This window comes from Botryllus schlosseri, chromosome 11 (assembly GCF_051294905.1).
Source record: "Botryllus schlosseri isolate E-star chromosome 11, Bs_hap1, whole genome shotgun sequence".
NCBI classification, from domain to species: domain Eukaryota; kingdom Metazoa; phylum Chordata; class Ascidiacea; order Stolidobranchia; family Styelidae; genus Botryllus; species Botryllus schlosseri.
In genome coordinates, this window is record NC_137246.1 from 15,997,469 (window position 1) to 16,021,304 (window position 23,836).

The 23,836-nt window shown below is 40.8% G+C and overlaps 2 protein-coding genes across 3 annotated transcripts; one reads left to right on the forward strand and one right to left on the reverse strand.

Annotated features, from left to right (window-relative positions):
• Nucleotides 1-890: 890 nt before the first annotated feature.
• Nucleotides 891-23,704, reverse strand: LOC145449918 (uncharacterized). The gene is made up of 6 exons (XM_080328355.1): nucleotides 23,291-23,704; nucleotides 22,683-22,905; nucleotides 19,609-19,727; nucleotides 19,039-19,222; nucleotides 17,418-17,548; nucleotides 891-1,248 (listed from the first exon to the last, which is right to left on the reverse strand). The coding sequence occupies exons 1-6, from the start codon at nucleotides 23,352-23,354 to the stop codon at nucleotides 1,067-1,069; spliced, it is 903 nt and encodes a 300-aa protein (XP_080184481.1). The 5' UTR covers nucleotides 23,355-23,704; the 3' UTR covers nucleotides 891-1,066.
• On the forward strand, nucleotides 9,922-15,182 carry LOC145449919 (uncharacterized). Of its 2 annotated transcripts, XR_013918379.1 has the most exons (5): nucleotides 9,922-10,773; nucleotides 11,314-11,488; nucleotides 11,556-11,732; nucleotides 11,789-11,914; nucleotides 12,306-15,182. XR_013918379.1 is itself a non-coding variant. In XM_080328357.1 (4 exons), exons 2-4 carry the CDS (start codon nucleotides 11,390-11,392, stop codon nucleotides 11,846-11,848), a joined length of 336 nt encoding a protein of 111 aa, XP_080184483.1. In that variant the 5' UTR covers nucleotides 9,922-10,773; nucleotides 11,314-11,389; the 3' UTR covers nucleotides 11,849-12,299. The 2 variants fall into 2 exon arrangements, 1 of the variants encoding a protein (XP_080184483.1); XM_080328357.1 differs by lacking the exon at nucleotides 12,306-15,182 and having other exon boundaries at nucleotides 11,789-12,299.
• Nucleotides 23,705-23,836: the final 132 nt, after the last annotated feature.

A 23,836-nucleotide genomic window follows, 5' to 3' on the forward strand; every position in this document is an offset into this window, starting at 1 on the left:
TACTTCGTTACTGACCACCTCTGAATGCAAGTGTAGTAATGCTTCTATTTTCCGAAAATAAAGCCACACTATATGGCATTTTTACGTTCAGTCATATTTGTATTAACGCTCATTAATCGCGTACAGTATTAACAGTGTTAACACCGTATCCGACTCAATTTCACCGTATCACTGTTCGCTTAAACTATGATCCTCATAATTTGCTGGCAGGTGCCTTACCATGATATTTTCTAAATCGGGGTGTTCGAGTAAAAAGAGGATCAGTAATGCATTCCTATATCAATGCTATCATTTTCATCCCATGATGCAGATTAAGGGTAATGCTATCGAATATTTATACCTCCTAGGATGCATCAATACGAAACAACCTCTGCACCTTTCACATAGCTCAATTTACAGCTTTTGACAATCCATGCGAACGAATTACGATCGTTTCCACAACTACTTACTTGAGTAGAATTAAAGTGAGTAAATTCTACTTCTACTTCAAGTAGTTTTGGGCTGCTTTTAAAAGGATTACTTCTACTCGTTCTTGAGTAGAATTTTGCGTCGCTACTTCTACGTCTACTTGATTAGCTTCCTTGACTACTTTGACCAACTCTGGGGGGTTTCCACATTATAATCAAGAAATCGGTTCCAATAAACCGGGCAAAGCGCGAAAAAAAGTTCGTTGACCTTGGTTTTAAGAAACTATACCTAATGTGGTGGTACAAAATCGCCAGGAGGCGAAAGACTTTGGACAGCTGAACTTACTTTACGCCATGAAGATAATAAGATGCAAGACAATCAGGCGAATTTGATCATAGTTCGATGCAAGTTCAACTTGAACGTTTTCCCGATATTCATAAACTACAATTACCAGGAGATTCGTTCGGAAATAACGATCGAGATTGCAGTAAGGTAAAGTTTATTCTGGATCACAAACAATATGATAATTTAATTGCGCAGCGAATATTAACAATGAACTTCAACATTCATCCTTCAGTTCTCCGCTGACATTGATTTTAGGCTAAACGATATTAGTGTGAAAACAATAACAACGATTAGCTGATGCACACTAGACATGTTAGCCGGAGGATGTCTTGATTATAGTGTCGACGAGCACAATATATCGGAGCCAATTAAGCATGATCTCCTCTCTTTCTCTGGATGGTGGTGGTAAAGTTACGAAAATATCCGGTAGAGCAGTTGTGCTGGTGGTAATGGATGTAGTGTTGCTGGTATCTTTAGCTTCGTTTATCGCAACATCTGTAAAATCAAATACTATTAGTCATCAAATCCTCGAAATAGGCATACCAATCTATAGGATTAATAGCCTGATAGAGATTGACATTTTTTCATATGAAACACTATGTACTCTGGTTATATAGCATATAGTAAATGACTGGATGGTCAATTTGGTCATGTGGATCCAGGTAGGCCGAGTTCATTTAAACTTCATGCTCAATGTTCATAAATGCTTTATGAAACAGGATTATCATAGATGAGCTATTATTCAAAAAATTGTTCCCATGACTGTCAACTATACGCCGAGAAAACGGTAAACTGCTTTATATGAATGTATGCGTGACGACTGTGACATCAGTGTGAACGCAAGTTGTTCTTAACTGATCTTTCATAAACACGAGAGGCTCCCTAAGCAAGTCTCGGGGGTTTCTTGGGGGTCATAACACACACTCAGCCCACACACGTGATTTGTGTGCGCCATAGGGGTTCCCAAACTATTTATTTGTAAATGTTCCGCGACCCCACCTCTCAATTTGGCGTGCTGGCTACTAAAAACTGGTCAGCGCCGTCGCCCAAACCTACTTGCGTCCTATGTGGGAAAGCTGGCGACAATGAGCGCGGTAATAGCAGTTATGCAATTATGTACTCTGTTTCTTGCTGTACATTTATTATGGCTTCCATGTGCCATCAACCAGAGATGAGATAAGAGATGAAGCGGTCAAGCACCTCCGCCCTTAGATTAACAAACTCAAGCAAGACTATAGCAACGAAATTATAGGCCTCTTGGCACGATTTCCTATCGATATCCAATCGAAGTAGTCAAGTATTGGTACATAAAATTCTGCGTCACGCGAAATACAGATAACGATCTGTAACTTATTCCACCGCACTGTGCATGAGCGTGTAGGCTATGTATTATGATACAGTTAACAGATATCACTACCCGTCGCTTGTAATTTTCCCGGAAGGAAAAATTACCGTCGGTTTCTATGCTCCCAACACTTTAATTTCCATACTAATGACAAGGCTTATCAGAGCAAACTGGCGACCCATTTAGTTGCACAAATGTACATCAGCTTCTTGGAGGTACAGAACTTCAATATACAATTGAATAGTATATTCAAATTCATATTGAAATGAATCCGAATATTATCGGCTGACACTCGTCAGGGGTAATCGTTAGAAACTAGTATAGATATTTCACAAGAAGATCGTATATCAATAATCGTATCACAAAATATGACGTCACCAGCATTAAAATGCCGAGGTGGTCAGTAACGAAGTACTTCTGGTACTTACTCAAGTAGATCTTGTTTTCTCTACTTCTACTTGGTAATATTTTGTTTTCTACCTAATTACTTTTCGCTATTTTCAGTTTGTCAAGTAGAAGTAGTTTAATCCCTCAATACGAAAGATAGCCTGAGGAATTCGGGGCTGTTTTCACGAATTACCAACATTTAATATTCCTAAAACACAAGTAAAGCCCAGACATTTTGTTGCGCTTCGCGCACAGTAGTTATGGAGTGACAGATATGTGTTCATGAAAGTATCAGTGATAGTGAATATAATTTAGGTACCGGATTGCTTGCTTCCGCTCACACCGCATTGTCGCCCACATCAAATATTTCATCACAGTAAATATGGTCCACCATAAAGTTTGAAACTACCGTTTCGCAATCTAGCAATTACCTATACCATATCGTAATCTAGCAGCCCATTACGTGTCTTGCCAATCTGGAAAATCTATCTTTTTTTAACGTTACACCTTTTTTAGCAGATCCCCTTTGAAGCTTTATGGACAGAAGACATGAAAAATATTTTTCGCTTTTTACAATTGGTATTTGTATTTCACTTTCAATTGCGAGTGTCATACTTTGAGTTCTAATTACTTTCAGTTCTTTTGTCTGCAGAGCATACATGTTGAAGCATGAAAGCAAGTGTAGCAATGCCTCTATTTTCCGAAAATAAAGCTACACTAAATATAACTTTTACGATTCACAATATTTGGTATTAACGCGTAGGCTACTAATCGCGCAAAGTGATGAAACCGTATCCGATACAGCTTCTACGTACTGCTCTTTGCCTAAACTTGGGGCATTATAATTTGGGGTAGGGCGCCATATGCCATGATATTCTCGAAAACGGGATCTTCTAGTAAACAAAGGGTTAGTATTGCAATTCCATATCAATACTATAATTTGCATCCCATGATGCGAAAGAATGCTTATTCTGTCGAAAATTCACACCTCCTGGGATGCATCAATACGAATCAAGCTCTCTGCACCTTCTGCATAGCTCAATTCGCAGCTTTTGACAGTCAATGCGAACGAATTAAGACTGTTTTCAAAACTCTACTCTAACTCTACTCTACTCTTACTTGAGTAGATATAAAGTCCGTCAATTCTACTTCTACTTCCAGTAGTTTTAGGTGGCTTATTGAAGAAGTACTTCTACTAGTACTTGAGTAGATTTTTTCGTCGCTACCTCTACTTCTACTTGAGTAGCTTTCTTGACTACTTTGCATGTTCTAATATATCTAGGGACATGCTGATTTATCTGCATCACGCTCGGGGAAAAGCTCACCCTTAACTCATCCGCTCAAGATTGATGCAGAACAATCAAAAGTCATAAATTCTGCAATTGGCATTCCCGCATTCAAAATTTTCGTGCTAATCTTTTGAATTATTTCGCGAAATTGGACAGTGTGTATTGTATATACAATATGCACGCCAATTGAAATTCATTCATAGGCTATACCAGGGATATATAGAACTCTACATATCCCTGGGCTACACATAGAGCTACTCATCTCAATGGGACCTTGCGAACGTTAATCGTGAAATGCAGAAATTCAGCCGTTGTAATCAGCATACGATTGCCGCGATGCGAGGTAATCAATGCTATTGCAGGTCGTGTTGGATCTTGGATGTAGCGACGAATTACTGATTGGATGCGTGCTTTCGCGTTTCTAATCATCTGTTTCGGCTATAAATTTGTGGTTTGTCTGCTTGATACAGGGCTGTGGAGTCGGAGTTGGAGCCGGAGTTTGGCTAATTTTCGCTTAATGGAGTCGGAGTCGTGGAAAAAGTACTGACTGGAATCGGAGTTTGTGAACATGACCATGATTTCGACTCCGACTCCGACTTCTTTATCATGAAAACGATTGCTTTCAAAGGTATCTTTGAATTACTGATAATAAAAACAACAATAACAACAACAACTACTACTGTAATAGGATTTTTATGTACCATCAATCACTGTACGATACAGATCAGGGGCGGCCAACCGTGCCCCCAGACCAAATGTGGCCCGCCCGTCCGCGAGAAGTTCGGCATTCATCGGAGCAGTAACAAGGCGCGACAATTCTGGAACACGAAAGATAGACAAGAATGATGATTATAAACGCGCGCGGCCAATAAGTAATCCCTTACCGCCAACACAATGGGTGTTTGTTTACTCAATATTGAGTAGCTCGCATCGCGACAATTCGTCGCCGATTAAAACATTGCTGCATTGCTGCATTTCCCGATTTACGTTCGCAAAGCGTAATTGGATTAATATTATGGGCACGGGAATAAATTTCAACTAGCAGGCGCACACAGTAAAACACTGTTTAACTTTGCGCTCCGAGAATATTTATCAAAAAATGGTTCACAAAATATTTTAAACGCGGCTGGCGGCCCTCATTGATGCAAATAATGCTTTTTACCGTAATTTGTAGAAAGTGGTCATATATTTGGTCGTCAAATCGCGATAGGAGATGGTGTTTCTCCAAGCGCGCGATGAAATCTACGTTTTCAACGATGAGGTCGAGTTTGTACATCTAATAAGGATCGTTAGTTTGCTGAAATCAGCATCGGTACGCTGTGCGAAATACTAGTGAATGTGATCAATATTATCGGACTGCACAATCGGCCGGCAAGGTTGCGCTGATAACGAAATTGCAGACATGCCGCAAACCCGCAATAATTACAATTACAGGCTGCGCTAGTCATACCTTAAATGCCCAGATTCGGCAATGGCAACGAGCACAATTTGTTTAGACGCGGACATAAGCATTAATAAAAAAAATATACATGAACACAAACAATATTACACTCAGAGATTATTACTGTTTGGGAAAAGCGTTTCTGCGGACGATAGCAGGCCTGCTAAATCAAACCACCGACGATAGTGAAGTGCACATGAGATTTCGATGACCCATTTCGCATACAAATGATTATCATTTATCACTAATTTGCATTACGCAGCATCGGTAATACGAATTCGTGAATTGGCATTTCAAAAGGACGGGATTTCAGTTACAAATGAGAAACTCCCTGGCTACGCATCTATGGTTTTAATACCGACAACGCGCAGCCCGGGGCGTTCGGCCTACGTAGAGGCCATGATCAGCCAGTCGAATTTGATCGTAAGATGGTGCGCTTTTGATTATCCACGTGTTTTTGCAGCAAGAGCAATATGGGCGCATGCCGCGACCTTTCAATAGAAATACAAATCCCAAAGGTTCGAAATTCGATACGCAATATGGTTGCGCTCGATAGAGTCCGCACAGCAATGAAGTTTATAGAAACTGAAGATAGAAGGTTCCCGTTCAGACTAATCGAATAAATTCAGAATTTGCGCCACTGAGAATCTCGTGTTGCATCAATATTTGACAACGTAATTCAACGCCGCACACTGCACAATGCGCAGTGACAATAACAAATCAAACACTGACAAGTGACACCGAGGGAATGCTAGTTGCTAGTGTATAAAGCAGTCAAGAATTAGTAGCCTACAGATGATAGCAAACGAGAAAGCGCGCATCTAATCAGTAATTCCTCAACTTGCGTACAGCACAATGAGGTTCCGAGTCTGACATCGCGACAATTGTTCGCTCATTATAACGATGTTTGAGCTGCATTGTTGCATTTCCCGATAGAAGTTGGCGAAGCCTTACTAGAGTAATGAATATGCGGACTTTGCGCAGGAATGACTTTCAATCCGCAGGCATACAGAAACGCACTGTCCTATTTCGCGCCCCAAGCCTCCGATTATTAAAGAGACTATCACGGAACTAACTCAAGAATTAATTTGTAAACGAATATGGGCGCAAATACAATTTAATTAAGAGAATGAGAACGTGAATTCGTTCGCCTGTTCTCAGCGCAAGCGTGTCGAAATCGACGTAGTAAACGAGGTTGATTCGATTGTCTGATTACTATTCACTACAGGGCTGGGCAAAATCGAATACCTAAGTGATTCGATTCTGAAATACGTATTATGCTTCGAGTCGAGTATTCGAGTATCACTCATTATGACACAATGTTTAAATATGTAGGCCTACCTTTTATGCCACCACAAAGAACATAATGCCTGTTATCCGACACATTAAAGATACTTTGGTATTTTTTCGACCATACCGATTTCATTGCAATTCTTGACAATGTTGTCGGATGATCATGACTTCGGATATGTGTTATTTCCAGTAACGTTCGTAGCTTTGTACTATTTCTCGTAAGCTGCGGCACGACCAATCAAGGTTTCTGGGCTTCCTCAGTTGAAAATAGTATCAAAACTATAATTCTGGTTGGTAAATTAACTTTCAGTTGCGAGGAGCGTAATCATTTCAGTACTCGAAAAATTCGTCTTTTACTACTCGACACGAATCATTAAAATTAATACTCGATTCAGATTCGAGTACTCGAATCATTGTGCCTAGCCCTACTAATCACAAATTACAGTTTATTGGGGCGTTTTAAGCACTAGTTCGTTGTCGCCGACGAAGATGCGTATTCAAATATTCGTGTGCGTATCGGTTAATGGTAAATAGTTGGCATTTACGCGTTATCACGGACGCGCTAATGATTTGAAATTGCAGACGGTGGGCGTTTAATCTTTTTGTATGGGGTGGACGCCACCCTATAAATGTGTAGAGGGTGGCTGCGCCACCACGCCACCCCGTAACTCGGCGCCTATGACCAGGGGCCAGCCACATTCATCGCAGATCTTCGTATATGACCATAAAGTAGAATATTCCGTAGCAGACTTATTTGACTTGAAATATGATGAGCCATATAGTAATCGCGAGCACTGATTGACTTGTTTTACGAATTAGGGATTTGGAAACGCCGCACGTAACAATTTGAAACACGTACCATATAATGCGTAATGTGAAAATGGCAACAAAGAAGGTGTGATTTCTTTTGAATTTAATTGTTACTCATACTTTGCCACATTACCTTTATTTTGAATCTGGATTACGCATGCGATTACCGCATAATTGTGGCAAATTAATGTATACAGGCTTCAAAGCAAACGAATGTCCTGTTTAGTTGATTCAGCCTATCGTTTTAGTCCACTCATCAACATTCAAAAACAGGTTTAATGTTATGAATTCCAAGCAAACCTTTCGCGGGCCGCACAGAACGGCTTCGAGGGCCGCATGTGGCCCGCGGGCCGCACTTTGCCCAGGTCTGGGCTATAGTGATAAACAGCAACAAAATGACCTTTCTCGAAAATAACATTATACTATTTATGTCGAAATTGGAAATACTTTCATTATTTCAAAGCGAATTCTGCACGGCTACATTTCTAGAAATACACTGCCGTGTCTCGAAAATCCGTGTCGTCGGTTTGACACGAACGCGTGCGTAAAATCCATTAATTACCACAACGATAGGCGGTGGCGAATGTGATAATAACGCGTAACGCTCTCGACACCTTTGGGTCCGATCGCAGCATATATGGCACCACTGTAACGTCCAGCCTATAGTCACTTCAATTTAGAACAGAAGTCGGGAATCTTATTTGTCCGAAGGGCCATATTGGACCTATTTTTGCCATTTAACTCCCAAAGAGCCATACATGCCAATTAGCTGTTACGTCAAAATTGAAAGTTCGTGACGTCATGGTAGCACAAATTAGAACTCACTACATGGGATTTGTCGAGTGCGCCACATTTTTTCAGTAAAAATTGGTATTTTTATTGTTCGAAAATAAAGCTCCAAACGAGAAGTAAGGCAGAAGGCACGGATGGGCCAAGCCTCACTATTGATAACGCAATCCATCGTTAATAACTTAGATTTTATTATAACTGATATCAGTCGAATGTAACTGTCACACCGATTCCGAAAATCTAAATACTGATCGACTTCTCAATTCTCAAAGTATTCGACAGCAGCATAACACTGCGATGCACGGCGTGCACGCATACATTTTATCTTCGGTACTACAGAGCTACAAACCAATCAAGAACGTGGATAGTTATTGCGTTAGTTCGTAATTCGAGTTTGCAATTCTGAATGTCACGTTCACGGCAGTTCATATCGCGCCGTAGACCAGGAATACAATGTGTATTTGAAAACTGCGTTGTGATATGGGCGTTGCCATGTCTGCTGTGCTCTTTGATTAATCAACGTATCGCACAATCCAAGATTTCGAGTCGGGTACGTACTACGTAGAATTCGCAAGTGATATTGGTCGCCGGCGCGACAGAAACTTACATTTGAGGATTTTCGAAGGTTCGAGCCCCGCCTAAACCTGAAGACCGCATTGTCTTTACCCCTCAACGGCATGTTAAATTGTTTAAACTGCCACGAGAATAATTATTCTGGCCGTGATGAAAATTTACTAACAAGTCGCTGAAATATTGATCAATTCAGTACAAAAATAAATATTTGATAAAGAGCCAAATCTTATACCAAAAAGAGCCATAGGTTCTCGACCACTGATCTAGAAGCTTATCTTGATATTATTCTGGAATAGCGGTTGGTTCACAGGAGAAAAAGAATTTTTTACAAGCGAATTTATTCTAAAACCGCAACAAAACACCCCTAAACAGCATTATATTTGTAGGCTATTGACAACTTGACGAGTAAAATGAGTTTGCGCAGCAGAATATTTCATCTCAGACGGCCATTCTGTTTTCTGGGTCATTAAATTTTGCAGTTATGAAGCGCAGCTGCTTTGTGATTTCTCTAGTTTAAAAAAATAAATATAAATCAGGTTAGCACACACATTGCAATTTGGAGGTTTCGAGAACCCCCTGGAATTGCTTCGCGAACCCTCGGTTGAGGACCGCTGATATAGGACATATTCGGCGAACGCCCCGACTTCTTACGGCAGACATATGCAATTACGCAAGGACAAATTCGGTCACTTGTTCATTTAGTACAGTGTTTCCCAAACGTTTTTGAGCTACCGCCCCATGGACAACGAATAAAGTGCCAGCGCCCCCGACCCCCTCAACATACCTAAATCATAACATGAAAGTTGTTTTGCATTTATTACAGCTAATAATGATACGGATCAAGCTCGTGTGGTAGTGTTATTATTATCATCCTCGTTATTATTGGATTTGAGTTTTGATAAGAACACTCTCATTCTAAAATGCCAGTCTTCACGTCCCGTACTGTCAGGACGGTTTCTGCTGTGAGTCAGAGACTTTGTCACGACACTGAAAACACGTTGTGTCAAATATGAGGGGGGAAGGGCAACGACGAACAAGTCACTCTGACTCCAGTGAGACTATTTTTATTTGAATACCACGGTGGAAAATCCACTATCGTTTGAAACAGAGAATAAAATAACGCAAGACAGTTTCTCTTACAAAGTCATCATACCTTGCAGTGAGCAATAAACTGTCCAAATACTTCGTAGCTCTCACCCCAGTCAACAAAATTGTGTATATTTAATGCTGAACTAGGCGAAGATAGTTAAGGGGAGAAGAGATCCCAGCCGTTTTCTCACTATAGCGAGGCGGCACCTTTGATGTACAAAAACTGATCGCTCTCGAATTCAAAAGATCGATTGTTCTATTTCCCATCGTCGGCCGAAGAGATTGGAGGTAGCGTTATGAACCAATCAAACCGCGCATGATTATCACGTGACTTCACCGTGCCGTCTGGCTTTGACAGGTTTGTGAGCACTTGAGCGTGGAGTAATTGTGATGTCATGCAGTCTTCGGATGTTGTTTACCGCTACTCGCGAATTGTATTTCCGAGGTTATAACGATGGAATGGAATAGGAATGAAGTTATCGTTGACGATTTATGTGCTTGAGAATAGTAAAAGACCGGATTGGCTATTGATGAAATTATTTCCACACTTGGTTAGACGTGTTATGGTTATGACTGCGACATCATTTGGTACCGGTAGTGTAATCGTTAATGCATGAATCAGTCAGGAGACGTGCGATATGCTCAATCTATCTACTATCTGTGTCTGTCATTGTCCGTGAAGTGCCGATCATTGCTTCAGAACAATCGTGATATTATAACCACAATGCTTCATAGATCCGATATCTGAATGCTCACTTGTATCAACGTGAATTTTAATTTTCAGGAAAGAATAAAGTATTAGCCACTATTCCTATCATTAGTGATGTTTTACTGTGTGCAGTTTGATGATGGCACCAACGAGGTAGTTCCACAAAATTGGTTGGCATGCAGCAACAGCTTGTGTTTTTGGCCCCCTGAAGGAAATGTGCAAGATCTTTCAAAGATTGCATCTCAACCTACAGACGAATGGAAAGCCCATGGATGTAAAGTCATGTGCTCTGCAGGTTGGTTATACTAATGTTCAGTTGTTGTCTGTAACATTTTCCTATCAATATTTCTCAGTAACTTACAGTCAGTGCCTTGAATCTGCATACGGGCTCCCAGTACCAGGCTATTGGGCAAATTCTACCCCGACTCATCCGAAAATACGTAGCCGGTCAAGTGACAGTTATTATCAAGCTGATAGATATGCAACATTAAGTCGAAGAACTGTTCAGATGTAAGTTGATGAGATCATTCACAGATAATTTTGAAATCTGAGTTGTGTTGAAAGTCAATGAGCAATTATGGCATATTTTGGCTATTTTACCATGAGGTGGACAACTGCACATTCCTACCTCATGTGTAGAAGTAGTATATTTTATTAGAAGTGATAGCAACGTCGCCACCAGAGAATGCAGGTTTTTTAGCCTTTGCCAGTCAATACTCAATCCTGAATCATGGTGTCGGTCATTAAGGGCATTGGTTCGGAGGCTAGGCCTAGAGATTGCGCAGTTGTGAATGAGTAGGCTGTGAAAGACTTATACTTCTTTTATTTAAAACAGGCCCTATGAGTTTCTTACAAACCTGTCGAATTCGCTTGATGAGATAAAAGATGAAATTAACCAGCTAAGGGAAGAGATGAAGCATATGTATGATAAAGTCAATGAAGACGACTCCATGGAAGATTTTGTTAAAGCAGACAGTGTAGAAGAGCTGGATATGCTATTGAAGAATCAGGTCAGCATAACAATTGATTAGTCGGAAGAAACCGCTATGAGCTAAGCATCTTTTCGATATATGTCAGATCCCATCTGCTGTCGCACTGAAAATAGTGAAACCAAGTCTTCGGGCTACAGTGCGTGCATTTTTCAAGTACTTTATGACTCAAAGGCATGCCCTGAAGTATTCGTGGACATGTGCTTCTCGTCAAGGTGGATTTAAGATGCCGTGCAAGGCTCAAATCTTTGGCGTCATCTTCTATGTGAGTGGCATGACAGTTTCATTCCATTTCGTTGCTTGAACTTCAGTTCTTTCCAGCTGTCCTGCAGTATACCGGATTCAGGCTCGCTACCCATCATGAAATTTCAGTGCACATAAAAACTGTTCTACATGGAGTGCCGGATTGGGACGCCGGCCGCCGAAAATTAAATAGTGTTGCCTCAGGTATACGATCCTAATTTCAAAATAGTATGAATTAATGTATATTGTAATTCGTAATTTCCAAAATTTTGCCTTGAAATAGCCATCAATGACCACCAAGTAACCACAAAACCACTACCGGTGTTCACAGATCCAGGATATAGTTAGCGAGCTATCAGAAAATGTGGTCCGTGGACATGTAAGCACGGGACAAAATAGCTCAGTATACTTGGCGATAACCATCTCTCTTATAGTTCAGGTTAGGTCGGGTTATGGTTTAGAGTTGCCATTTATCAAGTAACATACTCGGGTGTGAGATGATCAAATGACGCACAACCAGAAAGGATATGATTGGGACAATCAGTGCTTATTGATAGCGAAAATATAATATTAATGTTTACATTTTATTTTCCAGATCCCTCAAGAGATCAGCAACGTTGTTGAATTTACATCTGATGGACTGGACGATGCTCCGCATAGGTTTTATGTCGGGTGACCATTCGGATTTACCTGCTGTTGTTGATCATAGGGCAGGGGTCGGCAACCTTTTGCTAGTCGCGGGCCAAATTTCGGGTGTACAACCTTTTGGCGGGCCGGATTTTTTCTTAGTACTATATTTTACGCTCACTTCGGTATATCATCCGACATTGCTGCAATCTCAATCATACCAATCCGAAGACACATGTATTTACACTTCAATGACAGAGAATAATTGTGACAATTGACGCAGCTTGCTTTGTGAAAGGTTTTCTACTTCTGGTAACAAGTCAGATGAAACAAGAATCAGACCCTGTTCAAACTGGACGTCCGAAATACGTGATCTTAGCTTGCTCTTCGTGAATTTCATTGTTCAAAACTATTGTTCGCATGCGTACGTGCTTCCAAAAATCGATGCAATTTCTTTTGCATTGCTAGTCAAGCTGGGTTAAAGACCAATTTCAAGAACGTAATCGTTGTCAAAGTCATGCAGCGATATGCTCTTTGTATGAAATTTGTCATTCAATTCAACTGCATCGCATTTCAGAAAGGCCCATTTGAAATTTTCAGGCAATGGTATTGGCGTCCACATTAAACAGAGTACTGAATAGTCAGACTTCATTTTGTAGAGAAGGAATGTCGGAAAAGCGGGTGAATATTCAGTAATTAAATTTCGTATCACAGTTACAAATGTAGTGTTGGTACTAGGTTTTCTCTCCTCCAGTATAGGAAAGTGAGCAGAATTTTCTTTGTACTGTTGACATATCCAGAGTCACAGATTTGTTTTGAATGCGCCTCAATATCTCATGTATGATGCTGTTTTCCTCTGAAGCTGCAAGTTCAATTTGTTCAGATGTGACGTTAAATGTATCTGGAAAGCAAGATGAGTTACCCATTTTCGATTACAAGATTATGAGTCGGCGATATTTGTATTTTCGAGGAAAGTTGCTATTTCATTTCTCAGTTCATACACTCGTGTAAGCATAGCTTCTCGACTCAATGAGCGAACATGACAGATATATAGGCCTACATGACATCGCCATATTGATTCTCTGCTTCTAGTAATATCTGGCGTAACTGATTCAGTTGATGAGACAAAAATCATATTTACAGTTTTCACCATTGTGGCCAAAACACTATTCAGGTTTTTTGTCTTGGCCCACAATGCCTTCTGGAAAACCAAACTATAGACAGGCTAACTAACATACGGAGGCTAGTTATCTATAATTGAATATTTTGAGATTCCGTCATTGCGTCTGAGATGCTCCAAGCGTTTCTGAAGCAAAGGAAGAACACCTTTATTGTCACACCCCGTTAGAGTGATTAACCCTTTAAAAAAGCATGGAACACCTTCGGTTGCGAGATACACCCGATTGATAAGCACTGATCCAGTCTAGTCTATCTCCATCTCCTGCTTCAACCACCTTCGTTTTATGGCGTAACAATAGACTAATACGATGTAGGCTGCTATTATATCGTAGCAATGCCGCATTTTTTTCATGCAGCGCTGCACTGCAGATTGAAACTCATTATGAAGCGGCGGGCCGTATTCTTGTGATAACTAATTATTACGTCGCGGGCCGGACGATTTCGCTTGGCGGGCCGGATCCGGCCCGCGGGCCGTAGGTTGCCGACCCTTGTCATAGGGGTTAAAATTGTAACTAGTTTGAGCCCTTGTTGCATATTAGCCTATACTGCCAGACAATGTGTATACCATGAACCGGGTAACATTGGACACTAAGAAGTAAACCATTTGAATGGTTATTGATAAAAAAACGGTTGTCCAATTCTTTTTCATGAGGCAACAGTACCACAAGTAGTCTCAATAAAAGGTGAAATCATTCCACTACTCGATAACCTTGACCAATGTTTCCTCTAATTTTTGACGAGTGTGCGCAGACCCTTGGACAGCGGTGCGTAACGACTAAAAAAAGTCCATTACTTCGAATTTTTTGTGCGCAGAGACCGTGTCCCAACATTGATAAATTAATGGCAGGGGGGTCAAATTCATCAAAATTTATGGTTATTATATTCTTACAACCAAAAATAAATAGCATGCGAGTCCTAGATTCATAACTTGGCAGCAGATACCTCTAAGTAGTCTTAATCAATGTCCGAAATCTCAAAGGGCCCACCCTTGGGTCAATTTAAAAAATTGTGATGTCAAAAGTTACCCCCTCAAATTTTATCAGGACGGGTCACTTTGGACACGGATAATTTACAAAAATACGGTACTCATTTATGACCAGGAAGATTTTGAATTAGTTAATTCTAATCTCTGCCCAATAACTCCAGAAAAACACAAAATTTGCCTCCCCTGCACTAAGTCATTTCTAAGATATGAAGCAAAATTGTCCAAAGTTACCCAGGTTTACGGTACTTAAGCGCCATATTTATTGTATTTTTGGATCTTAATCTGACAAATGATCATGCTAATCTCTCGCCTTTGATCGTGTCATATGTCGGTCAACTTGTTTTTTCGTTGATTTTAATATGACTAAAACGATAATGAAAATGCTGAGTTAACTTGTGATGACTTGCAACACAGGGTTAGAAATCAACAGCGATTCGGGTAGCGAGGCGAGACTAGCGATAGGGTTACTAGCGGTCAAGGAGTCTGCGGCTGAAGTGCGAAAATTGTATCTTTTGAAGCATCATTTTGGCATTGAAAGCGTATTATACGCCGGGCGATCGCTTCCCATTTTGTTGACTGGGACAGCACACAATGAGCCACGCTTTCTAGGGATTCTGCCGACCGCAAAATTAGTACATTGATGGACAGGATCAACATTGTCAAGTAACAAATGGACTTTCCGGTACAGCTGAATAAATAGATGGAGAACCATAATATGCCCTAATTCAGGGGTTCTCAACCCGCGGCCCGCGGGCCGCATGCGGCCCGCAGAGGTATATTTTGTGGCCCGCGGCCTCTTTCATTACGAACGCAATTACTACTGGCCCAGCATTGTTGCATATTAATTTAGCTACTTAGCTCTCTTATCGCACCGTTGCTGTTTCGTTTGAATACCCATTCGTTGACGTGTTCTGGTCTCTTGATATGTTCTCGAGTTTAGATTGTTATTGTTCTGAATCAGTATTGGTATGGACCTTTAATTTTTCACTAGTCTGCGTGCACTCACCAACTCACCGCGCGCTCCCTTGGACAACCGTGCGTAACGACTGAAAGAAAGGTCATCAGGTCATCAATTCGGCTTTTTTTGTGCGCGGCACAGATTTTCTGTGCGTGGCGACTTTGTCAACAGTGTGCGGCCACGCACGCGCGCAGCTTGAATTTGGTGAATTTGCTTTCTCATATATAAATGGAAAACCTATATTTGTCATATTTGTCGAAGAACAGTTGTCGCAACGAAGCGTAGAAGCTTAAAACGATACGACTAAGCAAAAGTTTATTCTAGGTTACATATCACCTGATCTTAGAAAAAACGTTACTACCTAGGCGTCAAGCCCAGTAATCCGTTGTTCGAGGAATTACTAAAATTGCCGACGACGTTACAGACGCTTTGGAATATCGCTAAACCCAAGAAATCTGCTAGAGAAGGCGTGATTTCACTAATACTTTAACATACTGTGCGAATATTCGCTGTTTCCGGGACTTAGCAGCAATGTTTCCTCCAAGCTGGGCACGTGCGCAATTGCGCATTGCTGACACGATCTGTGCACACAGAAAATCTAACTTGCGCACAAAAATCCGCAATGGTGACCTTTTTTCATAGTCTTTATACGCACGGGTGTCCAAGGGTCTGCGCAGTAAGTTGGTGAGTGTGCGCAGAATCGTCAAAATTAGAGGGAACAGCAAGGACAACATTACCTGACAAATTTTGAAGCTAAAGTTGTCCGATTCAACCGTGATCAGAAGAGTAGCCCGCCGACATTTTATCGCATGTTCTGAAACACGTTGCCGCGTATACAACTTTAGCCTAGCATTGGACGAATCCACCGACTTCACAGACATTGCATAGCTAATTTTCTTGGTGCATTTTATCAGAGTGGACATATTTGCAGAAGGAATGCTAGCATGGCAAACGTGGGGAGGTGGCCAGCGAAAAACATGAACTTGACAAAGTTGACTTATGTAACTATTGGTGGAGGGCTCCAGCCATGGAAGGAAAGGACATGGGTTGATTGGTTTGCTCTGAAATGACCCCGAAACGCCAGACTTCTTTTCATTTCATAAACGGCGATAAGCGTCACAGTAATACCGTGAGTAATATTAATAATAAGGTACATATACCGACTTGGAAATGAATGCAATGCACGCTCCATGAAGTGATTTACTTTACGAACGCTGTCCAAGTGACCATTAATGCTTTGAAATGCATAAAAATGGACTAGACGCCCGTATACGACAAATAAATAGGCTCCAGTAGCCTAAATTTGATAGAAGCTTACAAATGCATGGTAATAATGTTTTGCGGCCCGCAGCGTCTTTTGCGGGCAAAATGCGGCCCGTTGTACATGCGAAGTTGAGAACCCCTGCCCTAATTGAATAGATTTTGAATTTTTACTGCGTATTTAGCTGCTTTATTTATCAATCGCTTCAACACTACGCAGCAGTTGCCTTCTACACCTACATCGCCCCATGTTTCCTTTCAGCGCCCCCCTACCGCTGAATTTTATAGCCAGCGCCCCAATTACCCATTCCATGGCCAGCGTCCTCTCATGCTCGTGAACGCCCCCAGGGGGCGCTGGCGCCCACTTTGGGAACCACTGATTTAGTTGCTAACTGGGATAATGTAATGACATATCGAGAATCCTGAGAAACTGAAATTTCACATGCTACTTATTGACATGATCTCGTAACAGTTACAATTAATTAGGTCTACACGAATAAATAACTTATAGGTTATCTTATAAGTTAATTGCAATTGAAATTGCCGAAAATGTAATTACACAATATTAATGCATTCATATTTTGGTTATACCAGACTTAAAAAGATAATTTGAATAATTCAGGAAAGCGGGAAATGTGCGGTTAATATTTTTACTGTATAGATATGTGACATAACTCAGCGGAAATATAAGTCTTTACTTGATCCATTCACCACCGCCTTTCTGCCGGGAGATAGCACCGAGGTCATCGCCGCCAATTTAGAATACCACGTTATGCCGCATTCTTCGCCCTCAGGCAGGTCGACACCTTCACAATTACAGATGTCTAACCTGAAAACACGTAAGAACGAGTCGGTAGAAGTAATTTAATACAATTCATGGTATCAAAAACTATTGATAAACCCATTAAGATCTGTTTATTAATTTTGTCAGGCTGGGAGTTGGCGTCACCCGGTCGGAGACTCCGCGCATTTAAATATCCGTCTATCGCACACGTGTGAATCCGTCTCGGGCTGCCTCACTCTAGCTGCCTTCATGCTGCCGCGGCAGCGCGTCTAAGTTGCTTAACCCGTTGCGAAACTTCTGACACTATATCTTCACTGTCGAACTTTCTCGGTGCGATCAGGCAGTCACGCAGTAAACGAACTTTAGATAGTTGTCAGTCGATATTCTGGATGAATTATATATTACAAACTACGGAGGTTTAGTAACAGTACGCTCAACGGACGACGTTCAGCCAGGTGGATTAGTGTCTGACTTCTCTCAATAATATATTTGTCTTTTAGTCGGACTAATACTGAGATGCCAATGGTTGTATACTGGGGAGAAACTATATTCATACAGCGGTAATGTTCAAGCTGTGATATGCCAGCTTAACTATGTTTTTAACAAGTTTCAGACACAAATCCACATGGCCGAACGTCGTTCGCTGAGCGCCGGTACCGTATACGCCTTCTTAATGTAACTAAACCGCCGTGGTTTGTAAGACACAATTTCTTCATAATATCGGCTGGCAGCTATCTAAAATTCATTCTCTCAGTGACTGCCTGATCGCGTCAAGCAAGTGCAACAGTGAAGACATCTCATAAATGTCGCAACGGGTTAAGCAGCGAAGACGCGCAGTCGCTGCAGCGTAAAGGCAACAAGAATGAAAAGGGGGTTTCGGAAAAATCATATAACTGCAGTTCCATTACGGTAGCAGTGTGGCCAAATGAAGCATTTGGGAGCCAAATTTCGGGATTTTGGCTCATTTTCATGTTGGTTGGCACCGAGAATTTGAGTTTGGCACGTTGACACTATTTTGGAATTTCGACTTTCTTCAACTATCACAATCAAAATTTGATTAGTGTTAAGTGCTGTTTACTCGTGCATCTATGGAAGTAGGCTATTTGTTGTTAGAATCAGAGAAATACGGAAATACAGCACTCATATAAGGTGTCTTACGTCCTGTGACAGTATGAATCGTGATCTTGCATTACCGTTCATCGAAATAATAGGTCATAGGTCATTGTATCTACTGTCAATGGTAAAACCCAGTTTGTAATGCCAAATTGCCTACTATCATTCATGAGTTTGGCTACTAGACATGCTCTACCTTTCTTAGACACATGAACCCAGGCCAATACTAGATTGTTAAGGCATGCATATAATTTGTGATGCAATTAACTGAGCTGATCCATTGGAAAGTTTGCCTCTCCGTGCCGCTTTTGTTGTAGAAATATTGTGGACATTTGGAGATTTAATTCATCTTGACAACCCTATGCTTACTCGATTAAAGCCTATACATATTATATCTTTAGAACTTAGGTACGAAAACCCACGAGCAAATCATATCCGTTCGGCAGAAATCGATAAGAGTGATTACGTCTTCGAAGGAATCATCCGTGGCCTCAGTCCGCTGGTATCTAGATTCTATCTCATCGCTGAATAGTCTCTCCTCAACCTTCAAGGCATTTTCCACCCTCGTTTGTTCAAATGTCGGAATTGTTCCTCTGTAGACTGTACCTAAGACGAAAGTCAGCTTCGATTCAACTAAGAATTGACGTGACATCATTTACATCCCAGTATAGGAGCTGAAGTGAGGAACCGACAGCAGTCAACTCAACACGTTAGTTATACGTGAGTGTAAAATTTAGGATCACAAAACATAACGGAAAGTCTCAATGGGCCGAAGCGGGTGTCGAAGTACTTTAGCGCCGGTCCAGAACGCGCTCATGAATGTCTAGAAACCGCTGCCTCGCCGATCCGTGGTGTTAAAACTGTATTGAGTACTAGCAGACAATTGATATTGTTTCGGTTGTCCTGTTCACCGTTGAACATCACGTGAAATGTCGAAGAGTCATAGTTTGTCCAGTCGAGTAATTTGACATAATGTGAACTGAATGTGATACCTTGGGTTCCTGCACGTAAACCATATTTTTCGATGCAGTCGATTGCCGGCGATAAAAGCTCGGAATTCGGACGAAGAAAATGAAAAATCAGATAGGTCCAACAGTAAACGGAATCGACCCTTCGAAGAAGCAGATGTAAATTATTGTTGGCGTTCTTAACCGCTTTTAAGTTAGTCGATACTCTCATGGGGGAGATGTGCCCGTGGGGTGCCCTCCGTAGCCTATAGTATTGCGTATATACAGTGTTTGGGCAAGAGTGGTTCGATCTATGGCACGGGGCACTTCAGCAGCTCAATGCGATTCACGAAGTATCGGAATCGTATAACTGGCTTCAAGCTATGTCAATCGGTACTCACGGAATCATATTCAAGTGTAGGTTTCAAAATCTTATAACGTAAAATTGCAATCACATATTGATCTGTTACCAAACATAGCCCCATATTTGACGCAGAAGTGTTGGGAAAATTTCTCGATCGTGAAATGAGCTAAAAAAGCGCATTAAGGCAGCTAATCATCTTGATTTGATTGATTTGGAGTTTAGCACTTTTACAGCCAGCGATATTATCTTTTTCTTTCAATCCGGCCTCTGCCTTGCTTTGACCACTCATACCAAGCATGCTTGGACAACTAGAAAATTTTCAGCTTTTACGAATTAAAATAGTATTGGAATTAGAGCAAAACAGTTTTTTCCAAATTAGATTAGAATTAGAACTAGAGCTACACAAGTTACAGATAATAACATTTCTGGCTAGCCCCGATATCGATTCATTGGTCGCTGGAAAGCGTTGTCGGGTCTCGTGCGCAGCTCATAATTCAAAACAAAATGACGTTTATGATCATGATATTTCTTGTTGTATTTGTACTACTTTAATAAAATATTACTTCTTTTGTGGTAACCATGAGCATCGCCCATGTTAGTCAGCACGGCGTTGTACTAACGTAAAGTTTTTGAAACTAGAATGATGTTCGCAGATTACAAGCTACTATATATGCTAGCATAGTCTATTATTCGTTATAATAATTACTGGACTGGACTGTGTAAGTAAGGGCGTTAACCAGGGGTGGGCAAACAACGGCCCGCGGGCCGCATGCGGCCCGAAAAACCGTTCTGTGCGGCCCGCGAGAGTCGAAAGAAACTTTTTAAAAATACTGATAAAATGCGTACTAAAAATCGAATTAATGCAGGGACTTGATTAAACTTTTTCTTAGTATATTTCACCATTATAATTCTACGGCAGTGGTTCTCAAACTGTGGGGCGTGAAGGCATCTGAAGGGGCGCAAAGCTGAACTCAACTGAAATTTTTTTCGCGCTCTGCGCGATTTCCACCCGATTCATAATTTTTGCTCTGTATTTAGTCTGAATTTCATATTTAAAAATCTCTCATCGACAGTCGTAACCTTCCATGTCATTAAATTATCCGTTAGATTTGCTAGCATCCTGGTTGCGTTTTGTGATATGGAGATAAGTGGGGCGCGAAATCATTCACCATGATATTGGGAGCGTGTCTTAAAAAGTTTGAGAACCACTGTTCTAAGGTAAATATTTCCTATATTATTTTTATGTTTAATTTCTGGCGCAACAGCCCACGCAGTTTGAAAGGTTTGAACTGCTAAACAGAAATCCTAAATGAGATTGACATATTTCGGATCACGAGTGTGATTTCAGATTGGCCACTCCAATTTGAACTATTTCAGTGATGTTCTTATTAAAAATGATTCGCGCGCGTCTTAGGTAAATTCGTTCTCTGTATGCGTAGAATTAGGGTATTGTTATTTTCTCTACGCATATAGTAGAAGCGCGTTTGAAGCTATCATGGTTATGATGCTGTCAGCATTGTGTGTCCTGGAACTGAACCAAAAGTCGAATTTGTAAATCTATGAACAGATCGCGTGTCACAGATTTAAATTTCCATCCTGTTCTAAGATCGGGACAGCCGACTTTCATTTTTATAGTTTTGACAAATCGCTTATTGAGGTCGACCAGCCTATGAAATCTCGCCACTGTTTCTGACGCGTGTACGATATCATCAAAACAATGTCTCATTCGTTTTAAATAAGCATATATATTATCTCCTTGAACTCACTATATGATCAAATACCAATAATGCTTTTTGGATTATAATCCCAATTTTATATAGTGCGGCCCGCGAATGGATTCAGATGTTAAATGCGGCCAACGAGCTCAAAAGTTTGCTTCCCCCTGGCGTATAGCGATGGCGGCTTGGCACTGGATTTCTCAGCGCCAGAGGGATATTCTTGTTGTTAACTCGCTGCAAAATGCCTCGGACAAAGAGGGCTTATCAGGAAAACAATAAATGAGATTAGAATTAAAATTAGAGTATAGAAATATTTCACAAATTAGACGAGAATTGGAATTAGAGCATTGAAACATTTCACAAATTAGATTAAAATTAGATTACGGGCATTTCGCTCTAATTCAGTGAAATTAGACAACTATTATATAGTTGTCGAAGTCTAATATCAAGGACGAATGGTTTCACAAGGATCATATAATGAAATCGTAGATGCATGCTTCACCAAACGTTTTCATGCACGGAGCAATTCAATCACTATAGAGCAGTGGTTCTTCACCTCAACTCACCTGCGGAACAATTACGCTAATCTGCAAGCCTTTGCGGAACCCCTAATTTTCACCGAGACACTATACACATCGAATACGTTACTATAAACCACTGGTGCACAAAATAAACTATATGCATCAACAGAGTGTAATAAGAACAACACCATCAAAATTACGAGGTGCCACCACAACAGTCACAATTCGACAACGGGCCTAATTCTAACTGCAAAAAAATATGGCCAAGACGGGGGTCGGGCTTATATCACCATAAATTTTATTTATCAGTTGAGTTTGTCGTGATCTCCGGGAATCCCTGCTCCGGAAATTCGTGATGTTCCAAGGAACACCGACTAAGCATCACTGCTGTCGTGTTGACGGCCCTTGACCCTGCAACCGCGTTTTGGTACGCCAGTCGAAGGTTGGATAAAATGTAATTATAATCCACGTCACTCGCATTGGCTACATTCTACATATATATCGAATCATACTTACTGGCAATATGACTGATCCGTCATTGCGAACCAATTACTTTGTCTGATTGTGTAATCAACGATGGTCTCGATACTCAATGATCTGTTCGTTTCCAGCGTAGAACGCAGACATTCGGAGAAGAAATCTTCCATCGATATCTGGACTTGACGTTTACTACGTGGTAATATGAATTCCACTACGTCCTTGTTATCTTCTTCTACTGACACACCTCTCGGATGACAAGCTGTATGGGATAGTCATAGCAGTTTCGAGTCAGTTTTTATAAGCCTTTCTATATCCGCAATACAGACGTCTCTGGCAACACTTCAAGGGCTATAGCACTACATTCATAACTTCTCGCGTATTTTGATCGAGTACTAAGTGCAAAAACTGGAAATCAGTAATGAAGAGAATGGTGTAGGCTACCCCGCACCAAAACTGAAACTCGGCCTGTATGAACTCCATAGATTTACAATGGAATATATTTGAGACTAATAGATCCTCAACATCTGATTTCTATCACGGCGGAGGCCATATAGCCTAATCTTGCTATAGGAAACCTGTCACGGAAGACGTAAAATTGTACGTATACATTTGCATGAGCCCGAGAGAAATGTAGCAGTACTCACCTAAGCATTGCATCACTAAAAACAATGCACAACATAACGCGTAGTAGAAATTCATTCCAACCATCGCATGTCCAACATGAATAGAATCGATCACTTAACAATACTAAACCGTTTCAACTGCATTGGCCTGAATATCATTCGAATCGTACCCTCAAGGCTGATTATATCGCCATCGATAGGTTTTAGGGATCGTGTTTCGAAGGGTCCGTTACTCGTGCAGCCGAATATCTGAACTGGTACGGTGGCAGGCGAAAATGCTGGTTTTACTTCTTGTGTGATGACTACTGATCAAATCCCAGACAGAGATGGATATTTATTAGCGATAAAATATGCAATAAAATGCAAGACCAACTAAAGCTAAACCATCACACTTATGTGCTCTGTTAAATGGGCACTTCTCTTTAGAATTTTTTTTTTGTGTTTTCATCGATCTAGAACGAAAATTCCACGCTCTTTCCAATATTATTTTTATGATATTCCAACTCCTTCTTATTCAAATATACTTTCTTCTGGGGACCATTATATTAAAAAAGAATTAAAGCCCAA